This window comes from Oryctolagus cuniculus, chromosome 7 (assembly GCF_051225735.1).
Source record: "Oryctolagus cuniculus isolate XC-2025 breed Fujian yellow rabbit chromosome 7, ASM5122573v1, whole genome shotgun sequence".
NCBI lineage: Eukaryota > Metazoa > Chordata > Mammalia > Lagomorpha > Leporidae > Oryctolagus > Oryctolagus cuniculus.
The window spans coordinates 3,516,005-3,541,699 of NC_142873.1; the positions used below are offsets into that span (position 1 = coordinate 3,516,005).

Sequence of the window (25,695 nt, forward strand, 5' to 3'; positions counted from 1 at the left end):
AAGCCAAGACAATGTGGCAAAAACAAAAACAAAAACAAAACAACCTAAATGAAAGATCTCTGTGAGTGAGATCCCAATAGAAAAACAGGCCATCAAAGAAGGAGGTACCTTTCGCTGAAGGGAGGAGAGAACTTCCACTTTGACTATGGCCCTGTCTAAATAAGATCAGAGTTTGTGAATTCAAGAGGCTTCCATAGCCTTGGCAGCTCATGATAAGAGCCTCGGGTGATTACTGACATCTTAAATAAGAGTGTCAATTGTTAAATCAACAACAGGAGTCTCTGTGCACTTACTACCCTTGTAGGATCTCTGTCCTTAATGTGTTGTACTATGCAAATTAACAGTAAAACTAGTATTCAAACAGTACTTTATACTTTGTGTGTCTGTGTGGGTGCAATCTGTTGAAATCTTTACTTAGTATATACTGTTGATCTTCTGTATATAAAGATAATTAAAAATGAATCTTAATGAAGAATGTTATGGGAGAGGGAGTAGGAGATGGGATGGTTTGCAGGTGGGAGGGTGGTTATGGGGGGGCCCACTATAACCCAAAAGTTATACTTTTGAAATTTATATTTATTAAATAAAAGTTTTTTAAAAAAGAAATGTTGTGCTGTTACAACTAGTGTAGTTTTTTACCCATACATGTAATTGTAGGATAAATTTTTAGATGTAGAATTGCCCAAAGAGTATGTCCATTTTTAAATTTTGGTAGATATTGACAAATCTCCCTCCTTAGAAGCTGTACCAATTTACAATCTCACCAACTATGTGCCTGTTTCCCAAAATAAAATTTTTCATTATTAATTTCATTTAGGAATACTGAGACATTCTGTAATATAATTCTTCCGCCTTTTCTTAAACATAGAAACAAGAAGCCAAGCCTGATTTCATTGGAAATTGGTTTGTTCACTCACCAAACATTTATATAGTATCTGTTCTATGCCTGCATATGAAATGATAGAAACACACATCATAATACAATGGAAACAGCATTTTAATAGAGAGATAAGCTGAGATGAGGGAATTTCTGCTCTGTGGAGATAAGGAGAGTATCACAGAGATTGTGCTATTTAAGTTGGATCTACAGAAAGGCTAAGAATTTACTTTTCTAAAGAAGGGAGATAGCGAAAGATGCCATAAACAGAGTGAACAGCCAAGATCCAGAAATGTCTGACATGTTTGAGTGGTGAGTTCTTAGGTAGTATAGGTTACTGGGGAGAAGAAAGAGAATCGGGGGGGGGGGGGGGGGGATCATGAAAAATGAGACTGGGCCATGGGGAAGAGTTTTGTCTTCGTATTTAGGTTGTTTAAGAGTCAGGGGACATTGCTAGATCACGCTGTCCTTTGGGCTGAATCATAAGCACCTAGGGAATAGCCTGGAAAGAGGGAAGAAATGATGGCAAAAAATGAATTTAAAGGACTTGTAATAGTTTAGAAAGATGATGAGGATCTGAAGTAGATGTATGTCAGTGAAGATTAAGAAAAGAGAATAAATTATTTAGTGGTAAAACTTAAATAATTTGGTGAACTGAACTTAGAATGATGAAAAATTAACAATATAAGTCACTTTAGAGATTTCAGCTTGGGAAACTGGATGCTACCAGGATGAGATTAAAAATACAGGAAGAGGGGTTGACTGTGGCATAGCTGGTAAGGCCACCATCTGCCAATGCCAGCATTCCATTTAGGTGCCAGTTGCTGTCCAGGCTGCTCCACTTCTGACCCAGCTCCCTGCTAATGTGCCTTGGAGGGCAGAGGAGGATGACCCCTGGAGTCCCTGTACTCACATGGGAGACCTAGGGGAAGCTCTGGGCTCCTGGCTTTGGCCTGGCCCAGGCCTATCGGTTGTGGCCATTTGGAGTGAACCAAAGGATGGAAGATCTCTTTCTCTAGAGACTCTCCCTCTATCTCTGTGTGTAACCCTGCCTTTCAAATAGATAAATTTTAAAAAATACAGAAAGATGAACAGTACAGTAAGCCAACAATAGATTCCATTTCACACACATTAGGAGTATTTTCTGGGCAGGCTTGTGGTACAGTAGGTGACACTGCTTATGAAGTGCACAGCCCATATCAGAGTGCTGGTTCCTGCTACTTTGTTCATGATCTAGCTTCCTGCTAATGTGCACCCGGGAGGCAGCAGATGATGACTCATGGTCTCCCTTGCTACCCATGTGGGAGACCCATACGAAGTTTCATGTTCCTGGCTTCAGCTTGGCCCAGTCTAGGATATTGTGGGCATCTGGGGGATGAACCAACAAATCAAAGAAACCTCTGTGTGTGTGTGTGTGTGTGTGTGTGTGTGTGTCTGTGTCTCTCTCTCACTTTCACTCTCTCCCTCACTGTCTCTTTCATTCTCACTCTCAACTATAAATAAACATTTTCCCAAGAAAATCACACAGTATTTTATAAAAAGATTATTTTGTCTAGAAAACAGCCATATGGAAAGATCTCGCATGTAATTATAATAAGATTCTGGGGCAAAATAGAGATTTGGTCTGGAAATTTAAAAACTGAAACATAAATATACAGTGTTTTTCAAGCTGTAGGCATGAATGAGGGTAGAACAGGAAAGGAAGAATGCCCAGGAGGAACCCTAGGGAGCACCAAGGATGTTCAAGGAGGGGCTTAAGAGGAACACCTGGTAAAAATTCTGAAATAGGCAAGAAGCTTTAGGTGCTTTGATCTTGATTTTATTTATATATATCTAGAAATTTTATTGATAATCTTTTACTTACAGTGAAAATCGAGCTACTCGTTGAGTTCAATTTCAAAAGACAAAAAAAAAAATCCATTTAGACCTCATATCTTTAGAGCTTTCTATTAACTCCAGTCATCAAAAATATATCCTTAAAAGTAGTAGAAGTTACACCAGCTTGGTTGGACTGTTCCCTAGTGTGGCATCCACTGTGTGTTACCTGAATCAACACCTTTTCTTTCCTCCCTCCCGTTAGCATAGACAGGAGAAAATTCAGTGTTGTAACGTTGTGCTTTGTTTCTTAGTCTTCTTTGCACTGGGAGATGCTGCCAATGAGATGTCAGCAGAAGTTATCGAGGAGTCTTCTAGGAAGGCTTTTGATTTCCTAACAAAGAGACAAGCCTGCTTGCATGGCTGTTTACTCTTCCTTCTTCATCTTGCCTTGATCTTTGGGCCAAGGTGCTTAGTGCTTACATTACACTTGATCTTAGCCAAAAGGCCAAGAAGCGATAATGCTCACATTAATTTTATCCATTAAGCAGCTATGAAATGTCTTGGGGCTAAAGTATTCGTAATCTGTCTTCACATAAAGGGATTAACAGCCTGGCTCTCCTATACGGAGTCAGGTATGGAATAGAGTGGTTAGTGGGTACTCCTCTAGCAAGCAGAACTTATGCTTTGAGATGTTGTGTCTGCTTGGAGGATTTGTGTGCTCATATGTCTGCCCCACTCTATTCAGTATGTTTATTTCTATAAGCAAGGGTCAGCTCAACTCAGTGTTTTCTTTAAGGCAGGCTGTTAATTTCCAAATTAAAACAATTTTTGAAATATTAAAGGACAAATGTTCATTTAGATACAGAGTAGAATTCGACTAAGAAAAGATGTTATAGATCTTTGGACTAAGATATAAAACTTGGTTATAAATGGCTTAGAGTCAAAGAATATGTTTTTTAAACTTTTTGTGCTTGATTTTCACTTACAGAAAATTATTCTCTTCTAAACTGAGACTACTTTAGAGTAGTATATATGGGGAATGTGTGACTTGATAACTCTGAAATTTGAAATTGACTCATACTGGGTAGATAGAAGTGCTGTTTACTTAGGGTGGTATCAAGAATCATAACATTCCTGTGGTGACACGAGTAATATTTAAGACACTTGATCTGTTCCTTGGCTTATGCTTCCTGCATGTGCAATTTATTATTTTCCTGTCATTTTAGGAGATATGAATATTCATGGGAATGACTCATCCATTTACCTACTTGACATTTTCTTGTCTTTCTAAACTGCTGTGACTTTCACCTTCACTCATTTCTACTCTGTCACTCAGGAAAATCTCTGAAATCATAAATTCTAAAACTTGTTCTTAGATCATCACCTCTTAAATGCCCACTACTTCTGTTCTTTGACCTAGTGAAAATCAACATGCCTTTGCCCTTTCTGCTTTCACCCAGTGCACTACCTCAAATTCTGAAACCATTTTCTACTTGTCACTCAACTTAGTTTGTCTGTGGCATTTCCCAACCCTGGGTTAATCCAAGCATTTATAGTCTCTGATCTGGGCTATTGAGCACTAATGGATAAAACCAAGCACAGGGAATTCATGCTGCTATGTATTTATTGTCTCTAATAACATTTTAGCCAACAGTGTTATCCCACAATATCTGTGTGAGTCCCAGTGCTTACTCATTTCCCGCACCAACTACTTCACATCGTACTCGTTCTTCTCATGATCCAATTACCACTCTACACTAACAGAAGACCTGCTCCCCTACTTCTTGACTTCACAGAAAAAAAAGAAGCCATCATGTATGAATTTTTCCTACTTTCTTATACTTGTGTACCCCAGAAATAAGTGTCTCTCTTTCTACATTATCTCCCTTCCCACTCTGTCTCTTCGATCTCCTTCCATAAGGTCTTCCTTTTGTCTGAGACCTAATCCTTCCTTATTTTGGTCTTGTGTACTCCTCCTCTTTGAGGATCTCGCTCTGTCATTTATTGTCTCCTCCTTGTATTTTTTTTTTTTTATTTTTTTTTGACAGGCAGAGTGGACAGTGAGAGAGAGAGACAGAGAGAAAGGTCTTCCTTTGCCGTTGGTTCACCCTCCAATGGCCGCCGCAGCCGGCGCGCTGCGGCCAGCGCCCCGCGCTGATCCGATGGCAGGAGCCAGGAGCCAGGTGCTTCTCCTGGTCTCCCGTGGGGTGCAGGGCCCATCCTCCTTGTATTTTTAAGCTTCTCCTTCCTTTTGGTTCTTTGCATCAGAATATGCTCCATTTTCCAATATTTCCCTTCTTTAAGCCAATAGAGTACCATCTGACTCTTTACAACCAGCCCTTTTTTTTTTTTTTTTTTTTTTATTTTTTGACAGGCAGAATGGACAGTGAGAGAGAGAGACAGAGAGAAAGGTCTTCCTTTGCCGTTGGTTCACCCTCCAATGGCCGCCGCGGCCAGCGTGCTGCAGCCGGCGCACCGCGCTGATCCGATGGCAGGAGCCAGGAGCCAGGTGCTTTTCCTGGTCTCCCATGGGGTGTAGGGCCCAAGCACCTGGGCCATCCTCCACTGCACTCCCTGGCCACAGCAGAGAGCTGGCCTGGAAGAGGGGCAACAGGGACAGAATCCGGCGCCCCAACCGGGACTAGAACCCAGTGTGCCGGCGCCGCTAGGCGGAGGATTAGCCTAGTGAGCCGCGGCGCCGGCCTCCAGCCCTTTTTCTTGAAATAGTCAATACTTATTGCCTCTTTCTTCTCTTTCACTGACCACAGTCATTGAAAATGTGTATATCTTCCTTCCCCCACCAGCCACCCTGATGGCAAAGCTGTTTAATACCTTAAGGTTTAACTAAAACTTTGGGGATAATTAAGGAGATTTTAAGTTCTTTAGCCATTTACTAGCTATCATTCTCCTTACAGCCCAGTCAGCCACGAGGTTTAATCTCTCTTTCCCTTATAATTCTCCCTTTCTCCCCCTAAAACTCTCTCCCTTCCAAATTGCTGTTATTTTATTATACTAATCAGTTTACTACTCTTTGTTACAATCCTGATGTGTCTGAAGAAAAGTTTTCAAAAAAAATCCTCATGTATCTTTAGGTAGTTCATACAATTTTGTGTCATAGCTTCATGTAACACATAGCATCGTAATGACTTTGGCAAACTAGGAGTATGTGCGTTCCTAAAGATATTCAAATTCAATTTCAAAACAAAACCCAGGAAATAGTACTCCATTTAATAATAAAAGTTGGCAGTCAGTCAGTGAAGAAACAGTAGCTAGTCTCCTCACATTTGTACTTCATTTGAAAGAAAAGCCACAAATTCATCCCATTACTCTAATCTCTCAATACTGTATTTGAAATCTAAAAATAATGGAGAGAGAACTTCTGTACAGACATAGCAAATCAATCTAAGCAAGGGTACATTTCTTTATTAAGTTGGCTAGTAAATTTAGAATAGGAAGCTAACTACTGCTTCACTTTTTAATTACAGTATCAGAATGTTTTAGATTGGTATCAAAGTCCTGATGCTGACAGCCTTAAACAATATGAAAATTTTTTATTTCCAAGACAACAAGGCCAGAGATAAAGTAGACTCCAGGGATCATTGATGCAGTGGACTCATAACACCGTCTTGGACCAAAATGCTCTCTTTCTCTCCATTGTAGATCCTGCAGTATCAATCCCTTCTTAGGGATCTGTCTTTGCTACTTTTTCCCAGTTAACACCCAACAAAACAAATGTTCCCTGAGTTAGGAACTGTAAATCTGTTGTTTCAGTTTGGAGATCAGCTCAGATAAGGGTGTGCCATCAGATAATGGAGGACATATCCTTAAAGCTGAGGATGTGGTCAGTTTTCCCTAAAGCACGCGATTGATTAGAGGAACAAAGTCAAAATTATGTTAAAGACTGAAATAGTTGCTGGAAAATATACCATTACTAGAATATTCATAAATACTAAAAAGAACTGTTAACGTTATTGTTAGCAGATTTTATATTCTTTGATTTTAGAAAGACTGATTCTTTCCCAAAAGTGATAGTCACTTTATAGTAGAACATAAACGCTCTATTTGATATTCTAGTTTGTTAACTGTGGATAGGCTCCAAACAATCCTTTCACTTAACTCTTTCATTCCTAAGATATATATAGATTAGCCTAGCATATTAAGTTATTTTTCTTTTTTTATTATTTTTTAAAAATTCAAATTTATAAATATGGTAAAGTACATTCAAAAGCCTCAAATAAGTTGTACCAAAATGCTATAGCAGAATTTCACATTGGCTTTCCTTCAAACAGTCTACTTTAGGGGACATGTAAGTATTTTTTTTAGAAAACTTTTATTTAATAAATATAAATTTCAAAAGTATAACTTTTGGGTTATAGTGGTTCCTCCCCTATAGCCCCCCTCCCACCTGCAAACCATCCCATCTCCTACTCCCTCTCCCATAACATTCTTCATTAAGATTCATTTTTAATTATCTTTATATACAGAAGATCAACTTAGTATATACTAAGTAAAGATTTCAACAGATTGCACCCACACAGACACACAAAGTATAAAGTACTGTTTGAATACTAGTTTTACCGTTTTTTTTTTTTTTTACCATTAATTTGCATAGACAACACATTAAGGACAGAGATCCTACATGGGGAGCTAGTGTACAGTGACTCCCGTTGTTGATTTAACAATTGACATTCTTATTTAAGACATCAGTAATCACCCGAGGCTCTTGTCATGAGCTGCCAAGGCTATGGAAGCCTCTTGAGTTCACAGACTCTGATCTTATTTAGACAAGGCCATAGTCAAAGTGGAAGTTCTAAAGGTACCTCCTTCTTTGATGGCCCGTTCTTTCTGCTGGGCTCTCACTCAGAGATCTTTCATTTAGGTCATTTTTTATTTTATTTTAATTTATTTATTTATTTATTTATTTTTTGCCACATTGTCTTGGGTTTCCATGCCTGAGAAATTCTCATGGGCTTTTTAGCCAGATCTGAAAGCCTTAAGGGCTGATTCTGAGGCCGGAGTGCTGTTTATGACATCTGCCATTCTATGAGTCTGCTGTGTATCCCGTGGAAGCCTCTTGAGTTCACAAACTCAGACCTTACTTAGACAAGGCCGTAATCAAAGTGGAAGTTCTCTCTTCCCTTCAGAGAAAGGTACCTCCTTCTTTGATGGCTAGCACATTAAGTTAATAAAAATTTTTATGAATTCAATTTCTTTTTCTTTGTAATATCATTAAGTCATTACTAGGGGAGCTGGCGCTGTGGCACAATGGATTAACGCGCTTGCCTGAATCGCCAGCGTCCTATATGGGCACTGGTTCAAGACCCAGCTGCTCCACTTTCTATCCAGCTCTCTGCTATGGCCTGGGAAAGTAGTTGAAGCTGGTCCAAGTCCTTGGGCTCCTGCACCCGTGTGGGAGACCTGGAGGAAGCTCCTGGCTCCTGGCTTTGGATCGGCACAGTTCCAGCCATTGCGGCCATCTGGGGATTGAACCCTCAGATGGAAGATCTCTCTCTCTCCCTCTCTCTCTCTCTCTCTTTGTAGCTCTGCCTTTCAAATAAATATTTTTTAAAAGATGTTCACAAAGACACACAGGAGAAATAGCTTACTTTTTTTTTTAAGATTTGTTTATTTGAAAGGCAGAGTTAAAAAGAGGCAGAGGCAGAGAGAGAGAAAAATCTTCAGTCTGGTGGTTCACTTCGATCCAGTGGTTCACTCCCCAAATTACCACAGCAGCTGGAGCTGGGCCAGACTGAAGCCAGGAGCCAAGATCCAGAAGCTTCTTCCAGGTCTCCCACATGGGTGCAGGGGCCCAAGCACTTGGGTCATTTTCCACTGCTTTCCCAGGTGCATTAGTGAGGAGCTGGACCAGAACTGGAGCATCTGGGACTTGAACCAGCATCCATATGGGATGCTGGCACTGCAGGCAATGGCTTTACCCACTAGGCCACTGCACCAGCCCCAGTAGCTTAGTGTTTAGAATTAAATACAATTATTCAGAATACCTAAAAAGAAGCACCCCTTAAAGTCAGCCTGTTTATGATCCCAATTCTTATTCCCTCTCATTATTCTCCTAAAAGAGCAGCACTGTCCAGTCAGGTAGCTGTGTGCTTGCTTTTTCTCCCATTTAAGGATAATAGCCACCTGGACCAGATTGCCAGGGTCACTTCCATTTTAAATACTTTGGAGTCAGAGGCCCTACGTTCAGGTAGATCTCAACATTGTCATTAGTTATGAAGTAAATCTAAATGCACATTACAAATGATGAACTTTAGGATCAGAGAAGTTAGATAATTTTCCCAAGATTATACCTAGCAAATGACAGACCTAAGATTTTACATATTTTTCCTGGCTGTGGTTATTTTATAGATACTGGATCCAGGCATGGCCGTGGGCAAAGGAGCATTTGTTACATTGTACTTGGAGGAGAAAGCCAATGTATTATGTTAGGAGATGATATGTTTATGAAGGAAAATTAAGCAAGATGAAGGGAATACAGTGGTAGGAATGAGTTACTGTTTCATAGAGGGTGGTCTGATAAGTTGACAACTGAGCGTAGATCTGAAAGGAAGGAAGGAGTGCACCCCGCAGATGTTTAGGGAAAACCTCTGCGGAGAAGGACTAAAGCTCTGAGGCAAGAGAAGCCTTGGCATGTTGCAGAAACAGCCGGGAAGTCTGTGGCTGGAGAAATGAGAGGGGGACTAGTAGGTGAGTTCAAAGAAACAGCCAGGAAGAGTTATGTAGGACTTGCTAAACCTTAGTTAGGCTTTGTTAATTTACTATGAGCCTTTGGCCATAGCGGCTCACTAGGCTAATCCTCCCCTGCGGTGCCAGCACCCTGGGTTCTAGTCCCGGTCGGGGCTCCGGATTCTGTTCCGGTTGCTCCTCTTCCAGGCCAGCTCTCTGCTGTGGCCCGGGAAGGCAGTGGAGGATGGCCCAAGTGCTTGGGCCCTGCACCCCATGGGAGACTAGGAGAAGCACCTGGCTCCTGGCTTCGGATCAGCGCAGCGCATCGGCCGTAGCAGCCATTTGGGGTTGAACCAACGGAAGAAAGACCTTTCTCTCTGTCTTTCTCTCTCTCACTGTCTAACTCTGCCCGTCAAAAAAAAAAAAAAAAAAAAATTTACTATGAGCATTTAAAAGGTTTTGAGCAGATGAGTAACATAGCCCATTTCCTTTTCTAAAGGATCTCTTTGGTGGTTTAGAGAAGGGAATTACAGACTGGCAAAGGTGAAAGCAAAAATATCTCTTAGGAGACCATACTGAAGTCCAGGTAGGTGAGAAAAAAGTCAGAATCACCTAAATTAGGGCAGTGCTAGTGGAGCTGTAGAGAAGTAAGAAAGGACTTCAAAAAGTTCATAGAAGATGGAATTGAATGATTTGGTCCAGAAAATTTTTAAATCTATCCTTTTATTTTATAATTTTCTCAGCCATTAACTTTTTGAAGGTCAATCATAGTCGGATTTTTTAAAACTCTTTGGAGGTAGAATGACAGGATTTGATGATGGATGGGTTTGAAGGCATATGAGAGGCAAAGGGTTAAGAGTAACCAAAAGAATGAAATTATCTTTATTGATCTGAGGAAGTTTACCGTAGACACATAAGGAAGGTATAGAATAAGGACAAAGTTTTAGATAGATTACTGATATACACTGAGTTTTAGTGATGGTGGGATATTTATACATATGATAGAATCCTTTACCCATTCACACATCATCTTCTAGAAGATAGGAATGAGATTGGTGAAAGATAGGAATCCTTTACCATTCACATGGATGATGGGACCAATATTACATGATCTCCCCCAGAACTGTGTATAGAGAGACCTGAAGACAGAACTTTGGAGAGGGGCTAGTACCATAATGTAATGTGTTAAGCCTCCACCTGCGGCACAACACAGCATAACATATGGTGTCAGTTCGTGTCTCAGCTGCTCCTGTTCCAATCCAGCTCTTTGCTGCTGGCCTGGGAAAACAGCAGATGTCCCAAGTGCTTGGGCCCCTGCACCCACAAGGGAGACCCAGAAGAAGCTCCCGGCTGCTGGCTTCAGATCAGCCCAACTCCGGCCACTGCAGCCATTTGGGGAGTGAACCAGTAGATGGAAGACCTTTCACTCAGTCTGTAACACTGCCTCTCAAATAAATAAGTAAAACCTTTAAAAAAGAAAGAAACAAACAAACTTTGGAGAATGACTACATATAAAAGTTATAAGTTTACAAACCATACAGTTAATAAATGTATACAAATTACTTATTAAAAGTAAAAAGACTATACTAATGCAGTAATAAGAGTACAACTTTCTCTTTTTTGCAATTATGTATGCTTTTAAAAATTATCTGTTATTATTTGAAAGCCAAGCGACAGAGATCTTTCATCCACTGATTCATTCCCCAAATGCCCACAAGAGCCAGGGCCAAGCCAGGCCAAAGCTAGGAGCCCAGAACTCAATCCAGGTCTCCCAAATGGGTGACAGGCTCTAACTACTTGAGCCATCACCTGCTGCCTCCCAGGGAGCATATCAGCAGGAAGCTGGTATCAATAGTAGAACTGAAATTCAAACCCAGGCACTCCTGTGTGGGTGCAGACACCACAAGTGCTGCCTTAGCCACTGTGCCAAGTGTCCATTCCTACAATATACTTTTTTTTTTTTTTTGACAGAGTGGACAGAGAGAGAGAGAGACAGAGAGAAAGGTCTTCCTTTGCCGTTGGCTCACCCTCCAATGGCCGCCGTGGCCAGGTGCTTCTCCTTGTCTCCCATGGGGTGCAGGGCCCAAGTACCTGGGCCATCCTCCACTGCTCTCCCTGGCCACAGCAGAGAGCTGGCCTGGAAGAGGGGCAACCAGGACAGAATCCAGTGCCCCGACCGGGACTAGAACCTGGTGTGCCGGCGCCGCAAGGCGGAGGATTAGCCTATTGAGCCGCAGCACCGGCCCCTACAATATACTTTTAAAAGAAAAATGTAGCTATGTAGAAATTAGCTTACCAGCATTATACACAGATGAAATATGTTGTATCTGAATTCAGTAGTACCATCTTTACATGCATTATTAAGGTTGTAACAGTGACACTTTAATTTCAACATACAATGTCACTATTATTGGAATTTTTAAATTGGTCTTTTGTCTTTAATGTTTTTTTTTTTAAGAAGCTTGATTGTACAGTGTTAACTGTGTCACTCATTCTTAAAGCATCTACTGCGTACAAGGCACCATTGAGCACTCTGGTTAATAGCTTTCTTGATAGTTGATGTGGGTGGTAAAAATTAACTGCTTAGCTTTGAATTGCAATCTTTAAATTGTGAAGTGTAAACAGCTCTGTTTCTACTGGATATCAGGAATTATTAATAGTTTGTGCTCTAGAATGTAACTTATCTGTGGACTTATGACAAGTGGAAAAAAGTTAAAATTTATAAGTGCTTTTTGGAAACATACTTCTATTGGAAAAGGGAAGAACCGTATTCTTTGTGTTCATGCTGTGCCTCTGTAACACACGTACAGTTTCTTCTTCCTAGAGTGTCCCTTTAGAATCTCCCTTCCCTCCCAGGACTTTTAACAACATTATCCTGCAGTTCTTGTCAGTACCACAGCTTTGAGGATAGAGACATGATAGGGATATTGTCACTTGTCCACCAGATATTAGACAATCTCAATATAGTCATAGATGATTAGCATCAGAGAGTCACACGAGGATGGCCCAATGATCAGAATGCTTGAGTCACCTACCCCTGCCTCCTTTCAAATACCATGGTAGCTGTGGAAGAATTATTCATCAGAGGACGCTTAATGAGTCTAGAATAAAAAAACAGAAATATAATGATCTGAAGCCTGTAGGTGAGACATTTCAGTTACAGCTTAAAGCCACTTTGTTCTTTACACAAAATACACCCTCTTATGTTAGCCTGCTATCTTAAACCGGTCAGATCTAAGATCTTTCTTAATGACATCAAAAAGTACTTCATTGATTTTGCCTTTCTATACCACATTGTTAAAGTTTGTTGAGATATCATTGATATACAAAAAATTGCACATATTTAATGAAGACGTGATCAGTATAGAAATAGATATACCATCACCAAGTATATAATTGATGCCATCATTACAATCGACATACTAAACAGTCTGTCACCTCCAAATATCCCCTTGTCTGAACTGTTCTCTATGTCCTGGTTGCCTTCTATCCAGTTACTCATGTATCTCCCACGCTAGGCAATTAGGTTCATTTATTGCTTCTTTTCTTAAAAAGAAAAAAAAAAAAAAGATTTACTTATTGGAACCAGCATTCTGGCTTAGCGAGTAAAGCTACCACCTGCAGTGCCAGCATGGACAATGGTTCAAGTCCCTGCTAATGGCCTGGGGAAAGCAACGGAAGATGGTCCAAGAAGAAACTCCTGGCTCCTGGCCCAGCACTGGCTATTGAGACCATCTTGATTTTCTAAAGATTATGTATTTATTGATTTGAAAACCAGAGTTACAAAGAGAGGGAGGGAGGGAGACAGAGGATCTTCATCTGCTATTTCACTCCTCGGATGACCACAATGGCCAGAGCTGGGCCAGGCTGAAGCTCCCGGGAGCCTCATATGGGCTGGATGGCCACAATAGATGGCAGGGGCCCAAGGACTTGGGCCATCTTCCACTGTTTTTCCCAGGCCATTAGCAGGGACCTAAATTAGAAGTGGAACAGTCAGGGCCAGCCTGTGGCATAGCAGGTAAAGCCGCTGCCTGCAGTGCTAGCATTCCATATGGGTGCCAGTTCAAGTCCTGGCTGCTCCACTTCTGATCCAGCTCTGGCCTGGGAAAGCAGAAGACCGTCAAAGCCCTTCAGCCCCTGCACCCATGGGGGAGACTTGGAAGAAGCTCCTGGCTTTTGGCTTTGCATCTGCGGAGCTCCAGCCATTGCAGCCAATTGGGGAGTGAACCAGGGATGGAAGACCTCTCTCTCTCTCTCTTTCTCTCTGCCTCTCCTCCTTTCTCTGTGTAACTCTGACTTTAAAATAAATAAATAAAAGAAGTGGAGTGCCCAAGACACAAACCAATGCCCATATGGGATACCTGTGTTGAAGGCAGTGGTCTTACCCACCATGAAATAATGCTGGCCCTTGATTACCTCTTTTTATTCCTTTAAATTTGTCACATTCTATATAGAAAAATGCTTTGTAACTATACTTAATCTCAGCAATTAGTAAATATTTATTAAAACAATAATTTTATTTTTAAAACATTTATTTATTTATTTGAAAGAGTTACAGAGGGAGAGGGAGAGACAGAAAGCGATCTTCCATTTGCTGGTTCATTCCCCAAATGGCTGCAACAGCCAGGGCTGTGCCAGACCAAAGCCAGGAGCCAGGAGATTCTTCCTGATCTCCCATGTTGGGTGCAGAGGCCCAAGTACTTGGTGGTCTGCTTTTCCCAAGTGCATTAGCAGAGAACTGAATCAGAAGTGGAGCAACCAGGACTCTAACCTTCATCCATATGGGATGCCAGCATCACAGGCAGCGGCGGCTTCATTCACTACACTGCAATGCCAGGCCCAGCTATTTTATTTTAACTGAGCAGTATAGATTCTTTTCTCTGCATGTTTGATGATTATAAAAGTCCAAAGATCTTAGTTCTGGCCGGCGCCGCAGCTCAATAGGCTAATCCTCCACCTGCGGCTACGGCATCCCGGGTTCTAGTCCCGATTGGGCGCCGGATTCTGTTCCAGTTGCTCCTCTTCCAGGCCAGCTCTCTGCTGTGGCCTGGGAGAGCAGTGGAAGATGGCCCAAGTGCTTGGGCCCTGCACCCACATGGGAGACCAGGAGAAGCACCTGGCTCCTGGCTTTGGATCAGCACGGTGCGCCGGCCACAGTGGCCATTGGGGGGTGAACCAATGGCAAAGGAAGACCTTTCTCTCTGTCTCTCTCTCACTGTCCACTCTGTCTGTCCAAAAAAAAAAAAAAATCTTAGTTCTAATTATTTGTCAATATTTAAAATCCTCAAATGTAACGTTAGTACCTAAATTTCTGTACATAAAATATGATATAAATTTGCTTCTCATATTATGTAGAATAACTTTTTTCTGTTTATTTTTAAAAAAGATTTATTTATTTATTTGAAAGTCAGAGTTACACAGAGAGAGGAGAGGTGGAGAGAGAGAGAGAGAGAGAGATCTTCCATCCAATGGTTCACTCCCCAATTGGCCACAGCATCTGGAGCTGCGCTGATCTGAAGCCAGGAGCCAGGAGCTTCTTCCGGGTCTCCTATGTGGGTGTAGGGCCCCAAGGACTTGGGCCATCTTCTTCTGCTTTCCCAGGCCATAGCGGAGAGCTGGATCAGAAGTGGAACAGCTGGGATGCGAACCACTGCCCATATGGAATTCCAGTGCTTCAGGCCAAGGCGTTAACCCGCTGCGCCACAGCGCTGGCCCCTGCAGAATAACTTTTTTTTTTTTTTTTGACAGGCAGAGTTAGACAGTGAGAGAGAGAGAGACAGAGAGAAAGGTCTTCCTTTCTCCGTTGGTTCACCCCCCAAGTGGCCACCATGGCCGGTGCAGTGCGGCCAGCACGTTGCGCCATGCAAAGCCAGGAGCCAGATGCTTCCTCATGGTCTCCCAAGTGAGTGCAGGGCCCAAGCACTTGGGCCATCCTCCACTGCACTCCCGGGCCACAGCAGAGAGCTGCCCTGGAAGAGGGGCAACTGGGACAGAATCCGCCGCCCCGACCAGGACTAGAACCCAGGGTGCGGGCGCCGCAAGGCGGAGGATTAGCCTATTGAGCCACGGCGCCGGCCAACTTTTTAAAAATTATGTTTTGGCCAGCGCCGTGGTTCACTTGGCTAATCCTCTGCCTGCGGTGCTGGCACCCCGGGTTCTAGTCCCGGTTGGGGCGCCGGTTCTGTCCCGGTTGCTCCTCATCTAGTCCAGCTCTCTGCTGTGGCCCGGGAGGGCAGTGGAGGATGGCCCAAGTCCTTGGGCCCTGCACCTGCATGGGAGACCAAGAGGAAGCACCTGGCTCCTGGCTTTGGATTGGCGCAGCGTGCCGGCCGTGGTAGCCATTTGTGGGGTGAACCAACGGAAGGAAGTCCTTTCTCTCTCTCTGCCTAACTTCTGCCTGTCAAAAAAAAAAATTTTTTTTTTTTTAAGTTAAACATGGGTCTGCCCTGTGGCTCACTTGGTTGATCCTCCACCTGCTGCGCCGGCATCCCATGTGAGCGCCGGTTCTAGTCCCGCTTGCTACTCTTCCAGTCTAGCTCTCTGCTGTGGCCCAGGGAGACAGTGGAGGATGGCCCAAGTGCTTGGGCCCCTGCACCTGCATGGGAGACCAGGAGGAGGCACCTGGCTCCTGGCTTCGGATCGGAGTAGCTCCAGCCGTAGTGGCCATGTTGGGGGTGAACCAAAGGAAGGAAGACCTTTCTCTCTGTCTCTCTCTCACTGTCTATAGTTCTGCCTGTCAAAAAAAAAAAAAAAAGTTAAACACTTGGCTGGCATTGTTGTGCAGTGGGTTAAACTGCCACCCGTTATACCAGCATCCCACTTGAGCACCTGTTTGTGTCCTGTCATCTCCACTTATGATCCAGCTTTCTGCTAATGTTCCTGGGAAAGCAGGGAAAGATGGCTCCTACCCCTACATGGGAGACCCTGAGGGAGATCCAGGCTCCTGGCTTTGCTGTCTTTGGTTTGGTCCAACCCCGCGGTGGACATTTAGGGAGTAAAGCAGCACATGGAAGGTCGGTCAGTCTCTCTCTCTCCCTCTCTCCCTCTCTCCCTCTCTCCCTCTCTCACTCTCTCCCTCTCTCCCTCCCTCCCTCCTCCCCGTGTGTGTGTGTGTGTGTGTGTATTTCTGCTTTTCAAATAACTAATCTTTGAATAGAAAAAAAGAAACTTTTTGTAAAAAGTTAAACACAGCTGTATTTTAGAAATACTTAAGTGTAATTCTGAAAATGTCTTGGGGCCGGCGCTGTGGCACAGCGGGTTAAAGCCCTGGCCTGAAGCGCCAGCATCCCATATGGGCGCTGGTTCTAGTCCTGGCTGCTCCTCTTCCGGTCCAGCTCTCTGCTATGGCCTGGGATAGCAGTAGAAGATGGTCCAAGTCCTTGGGCCCCTGCACCTGGATGGGAGACCCAGAAGAAGCTCGTGGCTCCTGGTGCTTTGGATCAGCTCAGCTCTGGCCATTGCATCCATCTGGGGAGTGAATCAGTGGATGAACGACCTCTCTCTTTACCTCTACCTCTCTCTGTAACTCTGTCTTTCAAATTAAAAAAAAAAAAAAAGAAAAAAAACTTTTAAAAAATTGGGGTTTTCATTATAAAAAAAAAAGAAAATGTCTTAAACTATCTCACTTATTTTTTTCCCAAAGAAACCTTTTTTTTAAGGAATACAAACTTCATGCATTTCATAAGTACAACTTTAGGAAAGATTTATTTATTTTATCTGAAAGGCAGAGTTATAGAGAGGCAGAGAGAGAGAGAGAGAGAGAGAGAGAGAGGTCTTCCATCGCTGATTCACTACCCAAATGGCTGAAAGGGCTGGAGCTGGGGCGATCCGAAGCCAGGAGCCAGGAACTTCTTCCGGGTCTCCCACATGCATGCAGGGGCCCAAGCACTTGGGCCATCTTCTGCTGCTTTCCCAGGCCATAGCAGAGAGCTGGATCAGAAGTGAAGCAGCCAGGACTCCAACCAGTGCCCATGTGGGATGCTGGCACTACAGGCAGCGGCTTTACCTGCTATGCCACAGCTCTAAAGAGGAAAATCTTAAGTTCAATTTAGTTATGCTTACTATTTCCTTAAATCTGAAATTCATTTGTAGGCCTTTTTTCACCAAGTTATCAAGACTTTCAGATACTACACTGGTGAAGTTTTTTATGGTGACTTAATCAAAAGAAAAAAAAAATCTGTGTTTGGAACAGTTCCCTGGGCTTTTAGAAAGAGTTGTACAGAAATTTGGATGACAGGACCAGCACTGTGGTACAGAGTGTTAAAGCCATATCCCGCATGGCTTCTAACACATTCCATGTGGGCGCTGGTTTGAGGCCCTGCTGTCCCACTTCTGGTCCAACTCCCTGCTAATGTGCCTGGGAAAGCAGCAGAGGAGGACCCCTGCACCTACATGGGAGACCCTGAAGAAGCATTTGGCTTTGGCTTGGCGCAGCGGCAGTCATTGCTGCCATTTGGAGAGTGAACCAGCAGATGGAAGATCTCTATCTCTCCTTCTCTCTCTCTCTCTGTAACTCTACCTTTAAAATAAAGAAATCTTTTTTTAAAAATCAGTTAAAAGAAATTTGGATAATCAATAAGGAAAACACAAAACTTTCTTTTGAAATGCTAAAACAATCCTAAGCTCTCCCCTTCTGCATCATTCACTTGAATCCCAGTTGTTGAATAGTCACAATAGGGGCTTGGGACTGTGGCTTAGCAGGTAAAGCTGCTGTATGCAATGCTGGCATCCCATATGGGTACCGGTTCAAGTCCCGGCTGCTCCACTTCTCATCCAACTCTCTGCTATGGCCTGTGAAAACAGTAGAAGATGACCCAAATCCTTGTGCCCCTGCACCCATGTGGAAAACCTGGAGGAAGCTCCTGGCTCCTGGCTCCTCTGGCCATTGCGGCCATCTGGGGAGTGAACCAGCAGATGGAAGACCTCTCCCTCTCTCTCTCCCTCTCTCTCCCTCTCTCTCTCTCTCTCTCTCTCTCTCTCTCTGTTCCTCTCCTTCTCCCTCTATGTAACTCTGACTTTCAATAAATAAATAAATTTTAAAAAGAAATAAAATAAATAGTCACAATAGCTCAGGAAGTAGTTGTGATTTGTCCAGAAGCATCAGGAGACCTGCTCTGCTAGTAAAGTCATCATAAAATTAAACTTTTAGAAAACTATTTATTTATAACTTGAAGAATAATCTATATATGAACTTACACATTTCTTTTGTAATCATAGTAAAACTGATTGATCAGTGATTGGTGGAAACAATTTGGCATATGTTTATTTTTTTTAAGGTTTGTTTATTTATTTGTTTGTAAGGCAAAGTGATAGAGAGAGAGAGGGAGAAAGGTATCTGGGGTTGGGCCAGGCCAGGGCCAGGAGGCAGGAACTCCATCCTGGTCACCCACATGCCTGGCAGGAACTCAAGCACTTGAGCCATCCTCTGCTGCTTCCAAGGTGACTTGGCAGAGAGCTGGATTAGAAGCAGAGTGGTTGGGATGGGAACGAGCACTTCAATATGGTATGCAGGCATCCTAAACAGCAGTCCACCCTACAGTGCCACAACACCCACCCCATCTGGTACTTTTATTTGAAGCTATTTGTAATACCTAATACGAGGAGTCTTCCCAAAAGTTCATGGAAAATGCATATTATAAAAAATGCATGAATTTCACATTTTTTGCACAAAAATTATCTTTTGATTCCATTTCCCATGAGCTATTTTTTTTTTTTTTGAGATTTATTTATTTATTTGAAAGGAAGAGTTACACAGAGGCAGAGGCAGAAAGAAAGAGAGGTCTTCCATCCGCTGTTTCACTCCCCACATGGCTGCAAAAGCCAGAGCTGCACCGGTCTGAAGCCAGGAGCCAGGAGCTTCTTACGTATCTCCCACATGGGTGCAGGGGCCCAAAGTGTTGGACCATCTTCTACTGCTTTCCCAGGCCATAGCAGAAAGCTGGATGGGAAGTGGAGCAGTTGGGACTCGAACCAGCGCCCATATAGGATGACAACACTGCAGGTAGTGGCTTTACCTGCTATGCCACAGTGCCGATCCCATCCCATGAACTTTTTGAAATACAACTTTTATCTCCAGACTCAAATTAATCTAACAAAATCTTTTTCTAGAGGTTCTGAAGAGTCCTACTAAACAAGCTAAAGCTTCATCTGTCATCTTATTGTTTTAATTTTCATAAACTTTGAAGAAAGGATTTCTAAGTAAAGATAAACCTTAATCTGGACATGGCTGCATTATCACTAATTCAAAATTGATATAAATATTAATTGAAGCATATTAGCTTAGATTGGATTTTGAACTTGGAGAAGCATACCACCTTATCTAAAAGGAGTATAAGCAGTCATTATTACAATAGTTACAATTCAAAATGGTTGATATATAGCAAACCCTGAACTGAAAGCTTTTATGCGCATTATCTCCTTTAATCCTTACTCTATGGGACAGGTTCCTGTTTTAGAACTAAAGATACTAGGAAGGGTCAGTACTAGGATATCCACCCAGCTCCCTTTGATTTCAGAGCCTGCTTTGATGAACTACAGCTAGAAAGATGCTAAAAAATCAAAATTAGATTAGTCATAGTACCCTTCTGTCAGAGCTATTATGCTTGGTTGGGAGAGATGAAGGAAGAAATCTTTTTATATAATCAAAAAAATTTTAATAAAATAATTTTTTTAAAAAAGATATAATAAAAACACTTTAAAGCCGGCGCCGCAGCTCACTAGGCTAATACTCTGCCTGCGGCACCAGCACCCCTGGTTCTAGTTCCGGTTGGGGCGCCGGATTCTGTCCCGGTTGCTCCTCTTCCAGGCCAGCTCTCTGCTGTGGCCCGCCCAGGACTGCAGTGGAAGATGGCCCAAGTGCTTGGGCCCTGCACCCCATGGGAGACCAGGAGAAGCACCTGGCTCCTGGCTTCAGATCGGCACGGTGCACCGGCCACAGCGCGCCGGCCAGAGCGGCCACTGTGGGGTGAACCAATGGAAAAGGAAGACCTTTGTCTCTCTCTCTCTCACTGTCCACTCTGCCTGTCAAAAAAATAAAAAATTTAAAAAAACATTTTAAGACACCTGATGTTTGACTCAATCCAGTTTATATATGAGAAGGAACTCTTCATACCTATTCGTTTCTCTCTGAATGAATTCTAAAATATTTGATTTGATTATTTTCTTTCTTAGGACCAACTATTAGAATTAACCCTATAGTTATTTACTGTGCTCCTTATTTATATGACACTTGATTTATTTAATAATTATTTAGAATGTAAAGACTGCCTTAAGGGTACAAAGCTTTTCTTATTAGCTGACAATATTTTTACCCATATAATTAATACTCAGTTTTCTTCGATATCATAAAGTTTGCCTCAAAGTTTACCTCTTATTCAGAGACTGATGAATCCTCTGAATTATGTTTGGATCAGCGATTGCTTATAGCCTCACAGTGACACCCTGTTATATAATCTATGCGTGTTTATGCATGTGTGTGTATTTTTACCTTTTATTTTCTATTTTCTAATTTACTTCTTTAAAACTACTGTAATCATATAATCTTGATATGTATATTATATATATTTCCTATCACATTTGGTTAAGGTAGTGATTATTTTATTTTATTTTATGTATTTGAGAGACAGAGAGCTTCCATCTACTGGTTCACTCTCTGGATGCCTGCAGCAGCCAGAGCTGGCCAAAGCTGGGAGGCACAAGCTCAGTTCAGGCCTCCCACACAGGTAGCAGGAACTCAGTTACTTGAGCCTTCATGCTGGCTCCCAGGGTCTGCCCTGGCAGAAAGCTGGAGTCAAGAGCCAGAGCTGGGAATCAACCCAGGTGTGCTGATGTGAGAAGAGCCATCTCAACCACTAGACTAAATACCCGTCCTGATAAGACTCTTTAGATCAAGTATATACCAATTATATACCATTTAGAGTAAAATCTCTTCCTTTGAAAGTTAACCAAAAACTTTCAGATCTTGAGCAATTGTTGTTTTGCGACATAAGACTGTCACACTAACCTCTCTTGGCTCTGAAAATTCTAATACCTCTTTCAAGAAATGTGACTAAAATTTCCTTGTGAGGGTAGGGCAAACTGATCATACCTCTTGTACTTGGTAGCTGTTAAGTTTCTTGGACATCAGTTTTAGATGATTTCCAAGGTTTACTAAATACTAAACTATGAAAAATATATATCTTGGGGCCGGTGCTGTGGCACAGTGGGTTAAGGCCCTGACCTGAAGCGCTGGCATTCCATATAGGCACTGGTTCGAGACCCAGCTGCTCCTCTTCCGATCCAGCCCTCTGCTATGGCCTGGAAAGCAGTGGAAGATGGTTCAAGTCCTTGGGCCCCTGCACCCACGTGGGAGACCTGGAAGAAGCTCCTGGTTCCTGGCTTCAGATAGGCGCAGCTCTGGCCATTGCAGCTATGTGGGGAGTGAATCAGCAGATGGAAGACCTCTCTCTTTATCTCTACCTCACTCTGTAACTCTGCCTTTCAAATAAACAAAATAAATCTTAAAAAAAAGAAAAAATATATCTTAGAATAAATAAATATAATATTAATGCATGAAAATAATTTTTTCAACCCTGTCCTTTTTCCCTTCTGATCTTTTCATGCAACATGTGCTGTAGTTAGCAGATTTTATGATGAACCTTAGAAAAATTCAATGTATTGCCCAGTGAAAATAAGAAATAAATATCAGCTATTATAAAAAAATAACAAATACTGATATTCTGGTTAAACTTGATTTAGAAATTAAGCTTCATATATCTGTTTCATGCAGAGACAAACATTTACAAATGCTCTGTATTAACATTGTGTGGGAAATGACCCAACGCAGTGTAACTACTTCAGGATGAAAAGGAATTATCATTTCTTTTATGAGAGCTCTGACTTGGAATTATTACCATTCATCCTTCAGGAAATTTTAAAGAAATTAATGGGTCTTAGGAAGAGAGTTCCTTGGGGGCTTATTTCTCTCTCTTGTTAATTGCACATGTTTCTATCTCTTGATTTACAAAGCTTAAAGGCAGAAGTTCTCCTAATATTACCATCTTCCCTCCCTCTCCTTCCCTCCTGTAGGTGTACCAACATTCGACCAGGAGAGACTGGAATGGATGTAACAAGCCGCTGCACTCTTGGAGACCCCAACAAACTGCCAGAAGGGGTTCCCCAACCTGCCCGCATGCCCTACATCTCAGACAAGCACCCTCGACAGACCTTGGAAGTTATTAACCTTCTGAGAAAGCACCGGGAGCTCTGCGATGTGGTTCTAGTTGTGGGAGCTAAGAAAATATATGCCCACCGAGTCATCTTGTCAGCCTGCAGTCCCTACTTCCGAGCTATGTTCACAGGAGAACTGGCAGAGAGCCGTCAGACCGAAGTCGTGATCCGAGACATCGATGAGAGGGCCATGGAACTCCTGATTGACTTTGCGTATACTTCCCAGATCACTGTCGAAGAGGGCAATGTGCAGACCCTTCTGCCAGCTGCCTGCCTCCTCCAGCTGGCAGAAATACAGGAGGCCTGCTGCGAATTCCTGAAGAGACAGTTAGATCCTTCTAACTGCCTGGGCATTCGGGCTTTTGCTGATACACATTCATGTCGTGAGCTGCTAAGGATAGCAGACAAGTTCACTCAACATAACTTCCAAGAGGTGAGTTGTATTTGGTGGTTTGAACACATTTGTAACCTATTTGTCAAGAGAGGGATGAAGTTCATAGTCTGCTAACACCTGCCCGAATATTTGCTGTTGATCCTAACTCACAATGTCATAGAAATATTTATAAAATCTAAGCCTGAATTTATTTTGGAAGCCAATTTTATGTTTTACCAGCAAAACTTATGGCTTAGGGATTGATTCTCCATAGCTATATTCATAAAAGGCTTATTTACAACCCAAAATACATTTCACTAATTCCTAAGAGGATCTGTACCTGATAGAGCACCTGGTATCAGTCATTTGCATAAGGCATTTCCTTCCTGGTTACATGAATTATTCAGCAGAACAAATTATAATCCAAACTTAAAAGAAAAATGAGGGTCAACGCCGCGGCTCAATAGGCTAATCCTCCACCTGCGGCCCCGGCACACTGGGTTCTAGTCCTAGTCAGGGCGCCAGATTCTGTCCTGGTTGCTCCTCTTCCAGTCCAGCTCTCTGCTGTGGCCCAGAAAGACAGTGGAGGATGACCCAAGTCCTTGGGCCCTGCACCCATGGGAGACCAGGAGGAAGCACTTGGCTCCTGGCTTTGGATCAGCATGGTGTGCCAGCCGCAGCACACCAGCCGGAGCGGCCACTGGGGGGTGAACCAACGGAAAAGGAAGACCTTTCTCTCTGTCTCTCTCTCTCTCACTGTCCACTCTGCCTGTCCAAAAAAAAAAAAAGTAGAAAAGAAAGGGAAATTTATATTGCCTTAAATATCCAAAAATCTGGTCACATTTATTGAAAATAACTAAAACACAAAACTGCACCAAAATACTATTAACTATTCATAACTTTATACAGTCTGTTGGCATGTTAGCAGGGAAATAGGTTCATTGTAGTATGAATTTGAAGTTTGTCAGTATCTGTTAAAATTGTATACTTTTTCACACAGTTTATGATCCAGCAGTCCTGCTTCTAGGAATTTGTACTCTATATGTACTAAAGGGTGGCACAGTGTAAGGAGATAAGATCATGATTTCTGTTTCAGAAATGTACAGTTTGGGACATCTTTGAGGTATTTAAGTAGATATTGAACAAGCTTATGAGTCTATTTCCTAGATAAGATATTAGGCCCAGATTAAAATTTAGGTGTTGTTGACATAGTAATTAAGCCATGGACTGATTCTTTTTAAGCAAGAGAAAACCCAAGAAGCTGTAAAGGAAATGATTGGTAAATTTAATTGCATAAAATATGTACTTTATTTTTTGACAGGCAGAGTTAGACAGTGAGAGAGAGAGACAGAGAGAAAGGTCTTCCTTCCGTTGGTTCACCCTCCAAATGGCCGCTACGGCTGGTGTGCCGATCTGAAGCCAGGAACCAGGTGCTTCTCCTGGTCTCCCATGAATTTTTTTAATAATTAAAACACCATTAACAAGTCTAAGAAATCAAGGCCAATGCGATCACCTTAGGGGAGGGAGCTAGGAAGAAGAGCCTGAGACTTCCAGTATTAGGGGTGATTAGTGAAGGAAGAGTGGGGATAGTTGAGAAAAGAAATGAAAACTAGAAGCATGGGATCATGAAATGCAGAGGAAAGAACTGTTTTAAGAAGGATGGGATACATTAATATATGAGTATGTATGTATACATGCAGTCAAATAAGCAGGAATTTTCTGAAAATTAATATTAAGCCATTGGGCTTAAGAATTATTAAAACATCATAAACATTTTGGTGGTAGTGGTAGAAAAGGAACAGATCATTGAAGCTAAAGAGAATGCAGTAGACATTTAAAGTCAGTGAAGGAAAGTAGAATTGTTTAGCAAACGTCATTTGGAAAACTGCAATTTGGGAAAACAACAAACTCCTTAGACAGATGAAATTTCCAATGGGTGAATTAATATAATGAAGTGGGCATTTGGCACAGCATTTAAGACATAGCTTGGGATGCCTGCTTCCCGTATTGGAGTGCCTGGGTTTGGGTTCCGCTTTTAATTCTAGCTTCCAGCTAATGTACACCCTGGGAGGCAGCAGGAATTGGCTCAAGTACTTGGGTCCTTGTCACCCATGTGGGAGACCTGAATTGAATTCCTGGCTCCTGGTTTCAGCCTGGTCCAGCTGGCCACTGCAGGCATTTGGGGAGTTAACTAGCAGTTGGAAGGTATCCCTCCTCTCTCTCTGTCTCACTCACTTTCAAATAAATGAAATTTAAATATAAGAAATAAAATTCTGCGGTAATCATTTCGTATAGCAAGTAAGACACCACCTAAGATGCGTGCATCCCATATTAGCGTGCATGGGTTTGAGTCCTGGCTCTGTTTCCATTTCTACCCTGCTGCCTATGTGGGAGACTCAGATTGGGTTCCTGGCTCCTGGCTTCAGCCTGACCCAGATCTGGCTGTTGGGGGATATTTTGGGAGTGAATTAGCACAAACAAGGTCTCTGTATTTTTCTCTTCCTGTCTCCTCTCCTTTTGAAATAAATTTTTTTTAAAAATAAAATTCTAATTCTAAGAGGTAGTGTTAATAGGCTGAGAGTTAAGATTTAAGCAGGTTACAACCTAGGAGCCATAAAGAAAAAGATTGATAAATTGCATAAGCTAAATTTCATTTTTGTAACAGCAGCAGTAAGTCCAGTAAACTAAAAAATCAATGTGAAACTTAGAAAACCTATTTGAAGCTTACATGACAAAA

At 42.3% G+C, this 25,695-nt stretch overlaps 1 protein-coding gene across 3 annotated transcripts in view; it reads left to right on the top strand.

Moving 5' to 3' along the window:
• KLHL20 (kelch like family member 20) overlaps positions 1-25,695 on the top strand; it is a 73,643-nt gene that overhangs the window by 3,773 nt on the left and 44,175 nt on the right. For all 3 annotated transcript variants that reach the window (XM_070077132.2, XM_070077133.2, XM_089299410.1), the window contains exon 3: positions 22,445-23,018. In XM_070077132.2, the coding sequence (XP_069933233.1) occupies positions 22,445-23,018 (574 nt within the window). The remainder of the gene's footprint in view (positions 1-22,444; positions 23,019-25,695) is intronic.